General features: G+C 46.0%; 1 protein-coding gene across 1 annotated transcript in view; it reads right to left on the bottom strand.

The window, feature by feature from the left end:
• LOC119442708 (synaptotagmin-4) overlaps window positions 1–12,732 on the bottom strand; it is a 29,522-nt gene that overhangs the window by 10,948 nt on the left and 5,842 nt on the right. Inside the window, exons 2-4 of the mRNA XM_037707677.2 lie at window positions 8,856–9,134; window positions 7,938–8,143; window positions 589–768 (exon numbers count right to left, since the gene is read on the bottom strand). Of these exons, the coding sequence (XP_037563605.1) occupies window positions 589–768; window positions 7,938–8,143; window positions 8,856–9,134 (665 nt within the window). The remainder of the gene's footprint in view (window positions 1–588; window positions 769–7,937; window positions 8,144–8,855; window positions 9,135–12,732) is intronic.

The following is a 12,732-nucleotide window of genomic DNA, read 5'->3' as shown; positions in this document are numbered from 1 at the left end:
TTCATTAAAGGATGCGTGTAGCAGGCAACCCTTAAGCGTACTTCTTAATGACCAAGGGGCCCTTCACTGTTCCGACGCGTAAGGCATATAGGTAAATAGATAAGTTAATGCACGTGATCAAGTGGAAAACAACCAGAAGGCATAGTTGCGTTCCCCTGCAGGTTCACCCAATTTTGTAACGGTGGCTTGATTCAGGCATCAAAACGCGGATTTACGACCGCAACATGCTTAGCAATCGGCTACAGGGCGATTACACGTCGTACTCCAACGTAATTATGCGTTGCATGTGTTTTGATCAGCGTTTTCCTGTTCCATTTCAATTAACGCTGATAGTATGCATTGCGCAACAACAGTTGTGCTTCTATACAGTAGGCACTTTACATATACTGTTGCGAACCTAGTACGTATTAAACGTGTTTCGACAGGCAGCGACGACTGCAGGCACATTCAAGCGAGTCAAAAGCCTACAACAGCTGTCGCTGTAAAATAAATATTACGCCTCTGCAAGGTTTGCTGCAACCCTCTCTTTTGTGGAGAGCGTCGAGCCGGACAAAAAGGGCTGTACAGCAGTGAGAAACTTCACACTACCTTGTGCTGCTTCTCGGGCAGCAGCTGTAGCTTGACGTAGGGGTCCGACGAGCCCGTGTTCGGGTCCCGCGCCGGCAGGTCCGAGCAGCGCTCGATGGTCACGAGCAGTGCGTGCTTCTCCGAGTTGTAACGCAGTCGGAAGTGCAGCTGACCAAGTTGCGTGGGCTTCTCTTCCGTCACCTGTGACGAGGAGACGATGCTAGTTAGTCACCTAGCGTACACTGCTGTACGGAGAAATAAGACACGATACTTTTATCAAACCAATGCTCAAGTCAACCGTCGCAGTTCTCGTCCAGTAGGTATTAAGAAAGCTTGTCATTAAGAACCTTGGCCCGTATTCGCAAAAAGCCCTTAAGAGGAAGCCTTAGCTCGGGGCCAACTCCGAATTTCTTACTAGAAATACATGAAAAGTGCAGAAATGCTTCTATGAGACAACCGCTGGACCGATTTAAATGACATTTGTTGCATTTGAGAGATAAAGTTGAATCCTCGTGACTGTAGCTAGAAGGTTTTACAACATTCTGCAAGATTGTTTAAGTTCGAAAGAAACTGAAGCACGATGTTTACAAATTACGTAACTCAGTACCTAAAACAGATATCGCCAGTCTTATAAACTGCATCTGTTAGAGCATCTAAAGCGGACAAATTTAATGTATGAATTTAGAGCTTACATAAATCATTACAATTTTTACGAAAATATAACGAAAGTCCTACTCATAAATGCATGGTGTATTTCAAAGTGGGGTAGTATAACACATCAATTTTGTCCGCCTTAGATGTATTATTAGGTGCAGTTTACAGAATTCTGAACTCGTTTTTATTGCTGAATTATGGAGTTGTAAACTTGATAGTTTACTTTTAGAAATTTGGAATTTTCAACATTCTTTATTAAAATATCGATGGCCTAAATAAAATATATGGGCCTGTATTCACAGAGAAGCTCTTACGATAGAATTGTTCGTAAGAGAACGTTCCAGCCAGTCCTGATCACTGGACATAATATTAAAGAAGGCGTCCGGCCAATAAGAAAGAGCCTTTACGAAAGAGAAGCTTCGCAAATTCAGGGCCTGCTTCCTACAGTCACTAGATTTCAACTTTTTCTTTTAAATGCAATAAATATGTTACCAGTACAATGCATTCATTGATACCAAACTCATTAGGTTTTCAAGCAGCATAAGTTCCCGGGCCACATCGTGAAACCACGCTGAAACCTCGCTCAATTTCCACGGAAATATCAAATTGTTACGGGAAAACTGGCATAACCCGCAAGCCTAGTTGCACGTCCTTAATGGTGACAGATTTTCATTCAAACTTTCGGTAACCCTCGTCGCTTTCCAGTGGGTACGACTGAACGTCTTTCTCGTCAGCGAAGTAAATTCACGAATGTAGGGTGCGGTGACGAAGTGGTTTGGTCGTTTCCGTATGGCGACAATAATGCAGGCAGTTCAGATTGCGCTTGTTATGATCATATATACACATATAAAAATTGAAAGAAGTGCAGGCGCAAGTAAAAAAGCAAGAACAAACATTTAATTTCGACGTTTCGGCGAGGGTCCGGCCTTCATCAAGAGTGCGATGGCACTCTTGATGAAGAGTGCAATATTTCGCTATAATGTACATACTTCGCTAATAGTATGTCCAGCATTGGAGTACCGGGTCCAGTCCTGTATCCTTAATTTTATATATATAGTAGTTTTTCGGATCCCGTGTTTAATAAACTGAAAGAAGTGCAGGCGCACGTAAAAAAGCAAAAACACAAAATTTCGACGTTTCGGAGAAAGCGTTGGTATGGTAGGCTATGACGACCAACACGCGTACATTCTCTCAAGTAAAAAAAAACAAAAACCGGCAGATCCCACGCCCTGAGAGAATCGATGTTATGCGAAGCAGTGCGCCGGCTGCCTACCAAGTTAACGAAACGACCATGAGAGCACCAAGACGTAGGCGGCTCTTTCATGACCTACATGACACGCATGTCATGACATTCATGTCATGAGTCCTCAGGAGTCCCTTTAGCTACACCTAAGAGACCTTAGCGTGAAAGCCTTAGTCATACTCGTGACTATGACTTCTACTACCATCTTTTAGTATTTCCTTCACTTAGTACCCACGTCCGAACCCGTTTCAGTGTTTTTGAGTGTAAATGTTCTTTCGTTGAGTCATTGCCATTTTTGCTGAGTCATGGTCATGACTACGACTTCTACCACCATCCTTTAATGTTTCCTTCACTAAGTAACAACGTCCGATCCCATTTCAGTGGTTTTTGAGTGTTAATATTTTTTCGCTGAGTCAATGACGTTTTCCTGAGTCATGCTCATGACTGTGAGTTCGACCAACAACCTTAGCCTTTTGCTTCACCTAGTACCCCATCCAAACCCAGTCCAGTGGTTTTTGAGTGTTAATATTTTTTTCGCTGAGTCATTGTCATTTTTGCTGAGTCATGCTCATGACTATGACTTCTACCAACATCCTTTAGTGTTTCCTTCACTTAGTACCCACGTCCAAACCCATTCAAATGGTTTGCTGCCTGTGGGGATAAAAAGGTCAATTACATTTCGTATAGGAAGCGAGTGGTGTCTTTTGTGTAAGAAGTGAATGAAGGCGGAATTCCTCTAATTAGGCCATCTACGTAATTCGACATTTTTTTCTGTTATGGTTTCAATCCCAGAGACAATGGGTCGGCGCTCATTATTTTCTTCATGCATTTTTGGTAGAAGATAAAACCTGCCTGGGGTAGGGCTTAGAGGAAGCAGGGATTTGGCAACGGCATCGCTGATCCTGTTTTCCTTTAGAAGGTCAATGAGGGTCCTCAGAACGGCTTCTCTAAATGTTGAAGTGGAGTCTGTGTGGCTTCTTTTATGTAGTCCTTGGTATTCATAATTACAATGGCGCCTCCTTTGTCCGCGGGCTTTATATGTCTGTCCTACCACTAAGGTTTCTTAATAATTTTTCTTCTTCTTTAGTGAGGTTTCTACTGAAGCGCTCTTTCTTTCTAATCTCTGAGATTACATCCTGTTGAACTGCACTGCCTTAAAGTATATGTCGAGGTATTTGTAACGTTGCGGTGGGGGAATCCAATGCCTGGCTGACGGCAGTTGCGGGCGTTCGTGTGGAGGCTGATTTGTTTCAAGATAAAACTCGCAAAGTCTCAGGCGGTGGGAAAAGTTGTCCAAATCCTTGTACAGCTGGAGTTCGTTCGTATATTCGGTGGCGGGACAAAAATTTAGACCTTTGGACAAGACACTTCACTCAAAAACAGAAAGATTTACATTGTATGGGACAGTATGGGCGTCCCTCGCACGCTCTACAGGTATGCTAACATGTGACCCCTCTCCCTACATTCCGCTGGATGCGTCTTTCCATCTTATATTTCTCACGCCCCTCCCTCGTCACTGAATGTTCGCGTGTTTGTATGCATAGGCTACCTACGCTTTCCTCTTTTGTTTTGTTTTGACTTGAGTGAATGTACGAATGTTGGTATTCATGACGCATCCGAATGTACGCGTGTTTGTAGTCATAGGCTACCTACACTTCTCTATCTCTATTTTGTTTTCATTTTCTTTCACCACTCTTACAGAGAAAATGTATAAATTGAGCTCTGGGTGCTTGCAATCGCACTCTTGATGAAGTTCGGACCCCGGCCGTAACGTCGAAATGAAATGTTTGTTTGTTGCTGTTTTACGTGCGTCGATCTGCACTTATTTCAATTTACGAAACACCGGATCCGTAGAACTACTTCCTTGATATATATATATATATATATATATATATATATATATATATATATATATATATCCTTGCAATTAAGGATACAGAACTGGACCCATATTCACAAAAAGCGCTTACGCTAGAATGTTCGCGAGAGGAAACTTCAGCCAACTCCGGTGCTGGACATACTATTAGCGAAGGCGGTCAGCCACTATCAATGCGCATGCGTACGAACGAAACGCTTTATGAATTCGTCTCCTGGTCTCAGTGCCCCCCCCCCCCCCCTTTCCTCGATTAGCTGTCTTCCCTGGATCCGCCCCTGGCAAGAGGTGACCTTGACAACTTCTTCATATCCCGTCTCACCGCTTCAATGTGGTATACAGGGTACGAGGGCAAACTTCTGCTCATAAACACTCGGTGCACAATACACGTTCGCTTAGCTGTCGGATGCAGAGTGCAGAAAACCAAGCACAAGACACGATGTGAAAGCGGTTCATTTTAGCGCTTCCCTCCATGGAGCGATATATCACATCTCGGTGTGTAGTTCAAGAATTTGGAGGATGGACGTCGAGCTCTTGTTTCTTTTCTCCCTCTCTGTTATCCGAGGTCTCGCCACTGAATTCAACTCTTCATTGCGACTAAACCGTTGAATCGTTGGCCCGTCTCTCTTTAGGATGACATCGATCAGTAGTTTTTGAAATCCAACGAAACATAAGCGTAATCGTCGGCACAATATAGCCGCGTGCTATCGACCCGAACATCATCGACCATTCACTGCGCAAACATGGTCCAAATCTTTGCAAATTCAAACACGAAAATGAACTCCTCTAGGCTCGTGTACCATTAGCAGAGTCAGTGGCTGAGCAAGCGAACCGGTCCTTGAATAAGTGAGCGATCTTACATGTAGGCCTCACAGCAGCTGATGGTGGTGGTGTTGCAACAGGCGACGTTAGTCTTGCGTGCTTGGCCGGTAAATTGTTCTGCCTGAATATCTCTTACGTTGCTACTCGGCTGTTTCACCAAACGTCTATCGAGTCAGTGTCTCGAAGGAAGGCAATCAAAAGGAACTTCTTTTTCTATCACTATGGGCTAGGGCTGGGCGAATATTCGAAGTTCCGAATGCGAATCGAATATTACAGACTAACTATTCGTATTCGAAAAGGAACTACACGACATTTATGAATATGTTAAACTGACCAAATATTTCGCAACAGCCGCCTTGTTACTGTTCTCCGTCTACGAAAAAGAGTATCACAAATTATCAGAAGTGAGATAACTACAAAAGTTATCGAAACAAGGTAGAAACGAAATGGGTAATGCAAGCTTTGTCTTCGGTTTCACGGCGGGAGCCTACATGTTAACCTGTGATTTTCGCTTGAAGTCTGTCATTTAGTGTTTTTGGCAGTCTAGTACTGAGAAAGCAGAGTACTGAGCTCACAACAGTTAATAAATACCTGACGCGTATTAACAGTTTCGAGACCTGTAGAAAGCACTCGATCCTTAACTGAGTCTGAGTATGAGTGCGATCGTATGAAGCTGGCTACTGGATTATATCGCAGTGTCGTATATCTGTTGAGGCGTGAAGAGATGTTAGATGGATAATGAAGCAAGCAATAAACGTGAGAATAAAAAAGTCGAAGTTTTGCCCAAAAGGCGAAGCATCAATTGCGATAGCAAATTGTAGAGAGCTATACGGAGTGAGGATAGTAGTTTTATCGGCTGCATAAACTTGGACACATTCACTTACTAACTGAATTAACAAGCATGGTGTCAGCGCGCACAAGCAAACACGAATACATCACACTCTATGACCGCAGACAACCACTGTCAAAACGCTGGCGTGAGAAAGCGCGGCGGCAGCGAGCGAAGGTTCGCGCGGTCTATCGCTTCAACGGAAACTGAGCGGCGAAAGCACAGCGCATACAAAGGTAAGAGCCGTGTGGAGAACGCTTTCAAAATACGGTGCGCGCGACAGCCCGAAGCCGCGCAAAGTACAAGTACGCAGTTGCTGGCAGAGTAGAAGCCGCACCACCTCCCTCCCGCACTGCTTTCCCGGTTTCCTCCTCTCGCGTAGGAGATTGAGTTGCCAGTTCCCCTTGCTCCCGGTCGCAAGATACGCATTTTATGCCGCAGCTAAACGTCGACTCCCCTCCCTCCCTCCCATCCCCCCACGGCCTTTCGCACGACGGAAGACATCGCATTTGCTTTCCGCCGTGCGTTCGCTCTTCATGAAAGCGCGCGTACCTCGCGCGCTTTCACTCGCACATACAACATACGGCGCGCGGCGACGATTTTATCGCCATAGGACTTTATACGGAACCTCACGGCGACGGCGACGCCGATGGCAGAAATCCTCTTGGAGTGTCCATATAATTCCTATCGCAATAAAACGTAGTTTATTCACAAGCTGTGGGCTATACGTTGAGCACGTTATCAAAGCACGTGACACAGTGGGCAAGCAAAGTAGCCGTTCCGCGATTAGGTTGCCACGAGGGGAAAGGGGCAGAGTAAAAGTGTCGATAACTGAGTAAAGAACTGAGCAAATCCTTGAGTGAACCTACAGGTAGCTAAATTGACTAGTGACATGTAGACAGTGTGCAAATGATTGGATCAACAAGTGGGTAGCTCGAAGAGTGTGCGAGAAGAAGATAGAGCAAAGAAAATTGAAATGAATGGCAGGGAAGCTAACCAGACGTTCGTCCCGTTTGCTACCCTACACAAAGCGAAATAGTACAGAGAATGAAAAGAGGAAAAGAACAGCAGTAGCTGCGCGCACACACGAAAGTGCCCATCGCGCGCCCATATGAACGATCGTAGAGAGTTGTAGAGTCAAGGAACTCAAGCAACTCTCTCGTCGCTTTCTACGCGAGCGACGACGCACAAGAACCTTTGCCTCCGAAAACGGTGTTATGTCGATCCGGTTTTGAGTATATATATATATATATATATATATATATATATCTATAGCTTCCTGTATCCCGTCTGTAGCGTTAAGTAGGACAGATAAACACACGATTGGCATAGCACGTTTCACCCACATTCCCTGAGTGCCTCACAGCCGGCCACACAACAACAACGGTGCCATCTAAGATAGCGATGGCGAGCCGAGTGCGCGAAACGTCCAAGGGGCGACGTCCTATGCATGTTTAACGCTCCCCGGACAGAGAGGTTCTGGACGTCGTATAGAGAGAATAAAAGCGCAGGATACGTTCATTTTCTCTTCGCGCATGTGAAAAGGCGAGCGGATGAGTGATCGACTGAGTGAGCGCATGAGTGAGGCAGAGTGTGATTGCGCGAGTGGGTAATCCTGTTGTGAGTTGGTGACTGAAAAGACGAGACCTTCACTCAGTCATTGAAAGGACAGGTAGACGACTGAATGAATAAGTGAAAGTAACTGTGAGTCGGCGAGAGACAGAGACAGAGAGCGAATGTAAAAAGGAAAGGAATAGGAAGATCAACCAAATGGACACCCTGTTTGCTACCCTACGTGAGAGAAAATGGCAAGGGGGAAAATGGGGCCACTCAAGAGAGAGAACGCTGCGCGCACACAAGATAGGTCAAGTGGTTAGGTTAAGTTAGGTTAGGTTAGTGGTTAGGCTGGAAAGTGAGTGAGCAGCGAGCGAGAGTTGAACGGAGCATACCTCTTTCTCCTTGGTGTCGGCGACGTCTTCAGTTGCCGGCGGGCTGACATCCTTCTTGTCACCATCTGCATGCGCCCTGGCTGTCGAAGCGACAACCGAGGCGCCGGTGGTCGAGGCTGCCGCCGCGGCCGGCACTACAGCGCGTACTTCCTTGGTCGCCGACTCGCATATTGAGCGGGCCGTTTCCGTCGGTGGCGTCAAACCACCTGCGACGCACCGATACAGCGCCAGTCATTGACAGCTCGTTGGCGCAAAACTGGCCGTCAGCATGCCAGAATGACTGTGTGCTAGCGTCGAAGGCACTAAGATGCTCTGCGCCCGACTTCGTACGCTATTTATGGTTCAGCATACGCCGTATATCTCGAAGAACTTTTTGATGGATTAGTTGGTACATTTCCACTACGTGAAGGAGAAAGCGCCGAGAAAGACTCTCGGGTATTATTCTATCACTCTCCCGCGCGTTTGCTTCGCGCTTTAGCTATTTCATTGAAACAACATTTCCCGAGCGCTCTTCTTATTCAACAAAATCAGTACAGCCCAACTGAAGATGACAGGTAAGTCAGCGCTTTCGAAAATGATTATTGACGCTAGAACGCTAGAACTAGTAACTAGTTGTATAGGCGCTAGAACTAGAACTGGTATAGACGCTAGAACTAGTTGAGCTGCTACGAGGTCGATCGATCGATTCTGTAGACTAAACGTGTCGGTCGCCCCCCGCCTCTCTGACGTCATGGAATCCCCGTCGCCAGGCAGTTAAGTGTTTACATACGAAACAACCGCGCCGATTGGAGATGCCACCTTCGAAGCTCTCCACCCCGACTGCAGCAAGAAATGCAGTATTACGAATGCAAACTGTTTCTGGTGGCATCGGGCTGCCCCGCGGCTGTATTCCCGCGTCTTTCTCCGTTCTGCACACACCTTGACTGGAGGGCGACTTGTGTACTCCGCCACCTAGCGGAGACTTGCTTCCTCCCGTCGGACTGGGCGACTTCTTGAGGATGGGGCCTGCCGGGCCGCTGCTGGGCGACCGCACGGCCGACGACTTCTTCAGGGGCAGGTTCTTGTCCGGGTGTCGGCGCTGCGAGGGACCCTTGGTCTGCGAAGTCCCACGGCGCCGGTAGCAGGCACACGAGACGGCGGCCAGAGCGACCACGAGCACCAAGCTGCCCACCCCGATGCCCACCAGGGCGGGGCTCGCTGCGACATGGCAACATTGACGTCGGTCAACGAGAATTATACCCATCGGGAGACATCCCCTTCGGGGGACAATTCTGCCCATAGAAAATGTAGTTTCGCCACACTTTTTGCATCTTCAGTTCGGAGAGGGAGAGACAGCATATATATATATATATATATATATATATATATATATATATATATAGTTTAACGAATAGAAGCACGTAGGAAAAATATAACAGGACTTTACTGACGTTTCGGCCGGTGTCCGGCCTTCATCAAGAAACTCTTGATGAAGGCCGGACCCCGGCCGAAACGTCAGTATAGTCCTGTTGTTATTCTTTGAACTATTTCTTTGCCGGCTCCTGTGATTCTTTGCTTTACTGATTTGTATATATATATACCTTTTAGAAAAAAATATTCGGGGTGCTCTGGTGACCGGTCTGGCTACGCTAGCGAAGAGGAAGAGGAACAAGGGAATATAAAGAGATGGCGAGAGAAGAGGAAGAAGGTAGCGAATGTGTGGACATGAACGGTCTACATCACGCAATGACAGGCGTTCACACAAGCCAGTAGTTTCCAAATAGCACAAGAGTTTCTTCAATGACATCTTCAGGATCATTAAAAGCGCACTGCAGCTGTTTACGGATCTTTAATTTTTCATTGATTTTGTCAAGTTTACGAAACATGGGCTCCATGCGTGAGCTCTATACAAGAACGTCCGACATCAGAACATCAACTATTTCATGTCCAGCATATTTGCATATAACCCATCAAACCACTTGAAAAATATGCCAGGCACAAAGCATTATAAAAAAAACAATGAAAGACATGAACCTGCTAAACGATGACACATTGGCACCGAGAGGCAACCGGAGCAAGCACCCAGTCGTCTTTCTTTCAAATCATTTCACTGAAACACTTTGCAGATTACAAGTGTTTTGCACATATTATTCAAATTTGCAGCAAAGGTCCAACCAGAAGTATATCGAGAGGAAGATGTGCGGAACACGACGTCTAGGAGATTATTTTCATCTGTGCTTTTGGTGCACTATATCGGCGTTCACAATTGTGTACACAACGTCTGAAGTGGGTATGAAAAGGAAAACATCCAACTTGCCTCCAAGAGCTAAACGCACAGGACCGCATAAAAGTTATCAGTGAGACTAAAACTGCTTGCCACATAACGAGATGTCAGATTTAGAATTGTAATTGTCGCTTAAAAACGACTTCGGTGTTCCCTTCCACATTGCTCACGACTGTATAGCGTAGACAGGGAAGACGGTGAGCAAACGCCTCGCGCTGCGACAACAGCTGGGATAGATAGCCGTATGGTAGCCGAAACGCCGTAACACATCAAGGAAATATGTAAGAAACTGTAAACATTTATTTATGAGATACGGTGCCAAACCAAACCCCGATACCACGTCAGCCGGGGCACCTGGAAAAAAAAAACGAGAAAAAAAAAAAACGTGCATGGCCATGGAAATTACATTTTGTGCCAGAAGGCAGTGTAATGTTGTCTGATCAATATTTAATAAGTATCCTAATTAATTAGTGTAGAAACTATATACCATAATAATTATGTATTTGGGATTGGTTAGCTGAACTATCCACAAATTGGGGGGTGGGGGGGGGGGAGTACTCGCTCCAGCGAATTGATAACTTTACTATGGGCTTTGCGTTAGGCTTCCCGCACTTAAATCAATATCTAGAAGTACGAAGCTCACCGTAACAGAAAATTATGCTTTGGGATTTGTGGGAACAAAAACGGTACCTATAGGACCGGCGCCAACGTTTCGAAAAATGTTTTCGTCGTCGAGGCTCGACGATCTTAAACGCCTCCGACTTTCTATGCAAGCCTTTGCAAACCTCTCAGTTATATTTCGCTGACCTTTAAATAGTTGTGCATAATCTATCCACAGGCTGTTAATGTTCTTGAAGAGACAGTAAAGAGATTAAGTTAAGCCGTGCCAGTAAATTACGCTTCAGCAATGGGTGCTGTTGCAACACCACCTAGATAGTACAGGCCTACGCACTCCGATCTATGACGTCATGCTACTTGCATGGCCCGAAATTTCCATTGCCAAGGCTGGCGTGACGAAAGCGGTGACGTCAAAATCACTGTTGCTTACGCGGGAGCATCCCCATTAGAATCTATGGCAGTCAGGCCAGGTATTGACCCTTTTCGCGGCGATCCCGTGGGCGCTGCCATGTTTGATCACGTGGTGACGCGTCCATTGCTTGCCTCAACTGCCTCCGTTGCCTCCTTGTTTACAATGGAAGTGTATGACGCCGGCGCAGCTTAGAAAACCTCTGTTTTGGGAGATAACGTAGACGGTGACTGGGTTGACGACACGAACCTTTGATCACAGCTTCAGAGAACATGCAAAAGCGCTTTCGGAGCTGATTAAGCTATGGCCAAACGGCGCGAGCAGCGTTTATGATGTTCGTTCTAATAGCGGGGCCAAAAATGTATTTCAAGGTATCCGAACATTCCACTCATAAATTGAATCAGGATTAGTGTGTTTTGCTCTTTGTTCTTTATTTGGAAAATATTTTGAAGCAGCGGTTTGTCAATTTCTGACTAAGTAAAGTACCTCGGTGCGGCCACTATGATTATTTTCGCTCTAATAGCTCGCGGGTGGGCTAAGTTCCGATAGATTTGCTCTTGCTGCGCACAAAGCTTGAAACGTAGCTGTTTTGTACATTGTAATACCTTGTAGCAAATATATATTACTGCTAGTAACTCGCTTACTCTTCTGGACCGTCACGAAACCATTCGTCGACCATTGGTGCGTCACCGGTGTAGTCCGTCATTTATTGTGCGTATATAGTGCACATATATTCAAGTGTGCGCCCATTCACTTATTAATGATACGTCGGCGATAGATTGGGTGTAAGTTTTCCTGCCATTTGGGATAGATGTGTAAGATAACGTGCGCGAATCTTACTATGACAGGAAGCGGCACTACTCCCTTTCTCATTGTTTAACGAGTGGTACTCACTCTTGCCGACGTTCCGGGGCTGAAGCCCTTTCTTTGAGGGTTAGCGATACAATGCTCGCGGATGAGCAAATTTCTGTATCCTCGAGGAAAGCCGTACATCTCGAAGTGCCGGAAACACGTACGCACAGTTGCAGCAGCGATCTGCGAACTTGGCACACATGTTCATTACGTTCCTTAATATGGCAGTCACTATTTTTGCGACCAGCTACTGCACACGTCTTCAATCCGCATGATTCAATCCAGCATGACTGGAGCACAGTGCGTTAGCGAAAACTCAGTTGCATTTCCGACAGCTGATCGCACAGAAGCAAGGTAGAAGCGGTTGTGTTTCGTATTCGTGCGTGGTCGCTGAGGAGACGTATGGCGCGCCGCCGTAAGCGCCATCTCGTTTCTCTAAAACAAACTGCTCCGCGAAAAGGGTCAATAGCATGACGTCATGGATCGGAGTGCGTAGGCGTTGTGCTATCTAGATGTTGTTGGCTGTTGGCCTCAAAGGAGGTCTTCGTAAGCCAGAAAAGACACAAAAACCAAAGATGGTTGGCGACGCCAGCCTGAAGATCCCGCACCAAATATACGTGACGTCATAAATTTTGACAGCGTCTACTCAAGTA

Source organism: Dermacentor silvarum, chromosome 2 (assembly GCF_013339745.2).
Source record: "Dermacentor silvarum isolate Dsil-2018 chromosome 2, BIME_Dsil_1.4, whole genome shotgun sequence".
NCBI lineage: Eukaryota > Metazoa > Arthropoda > Arachnida > Ixodida > Ixodidae > Dermacentor > Dermacentor silvarum.
Note: the sequence above shows the minus strand (reverse complement) of the source record. Positions and strands in the feature narration are given on the sequence as shown.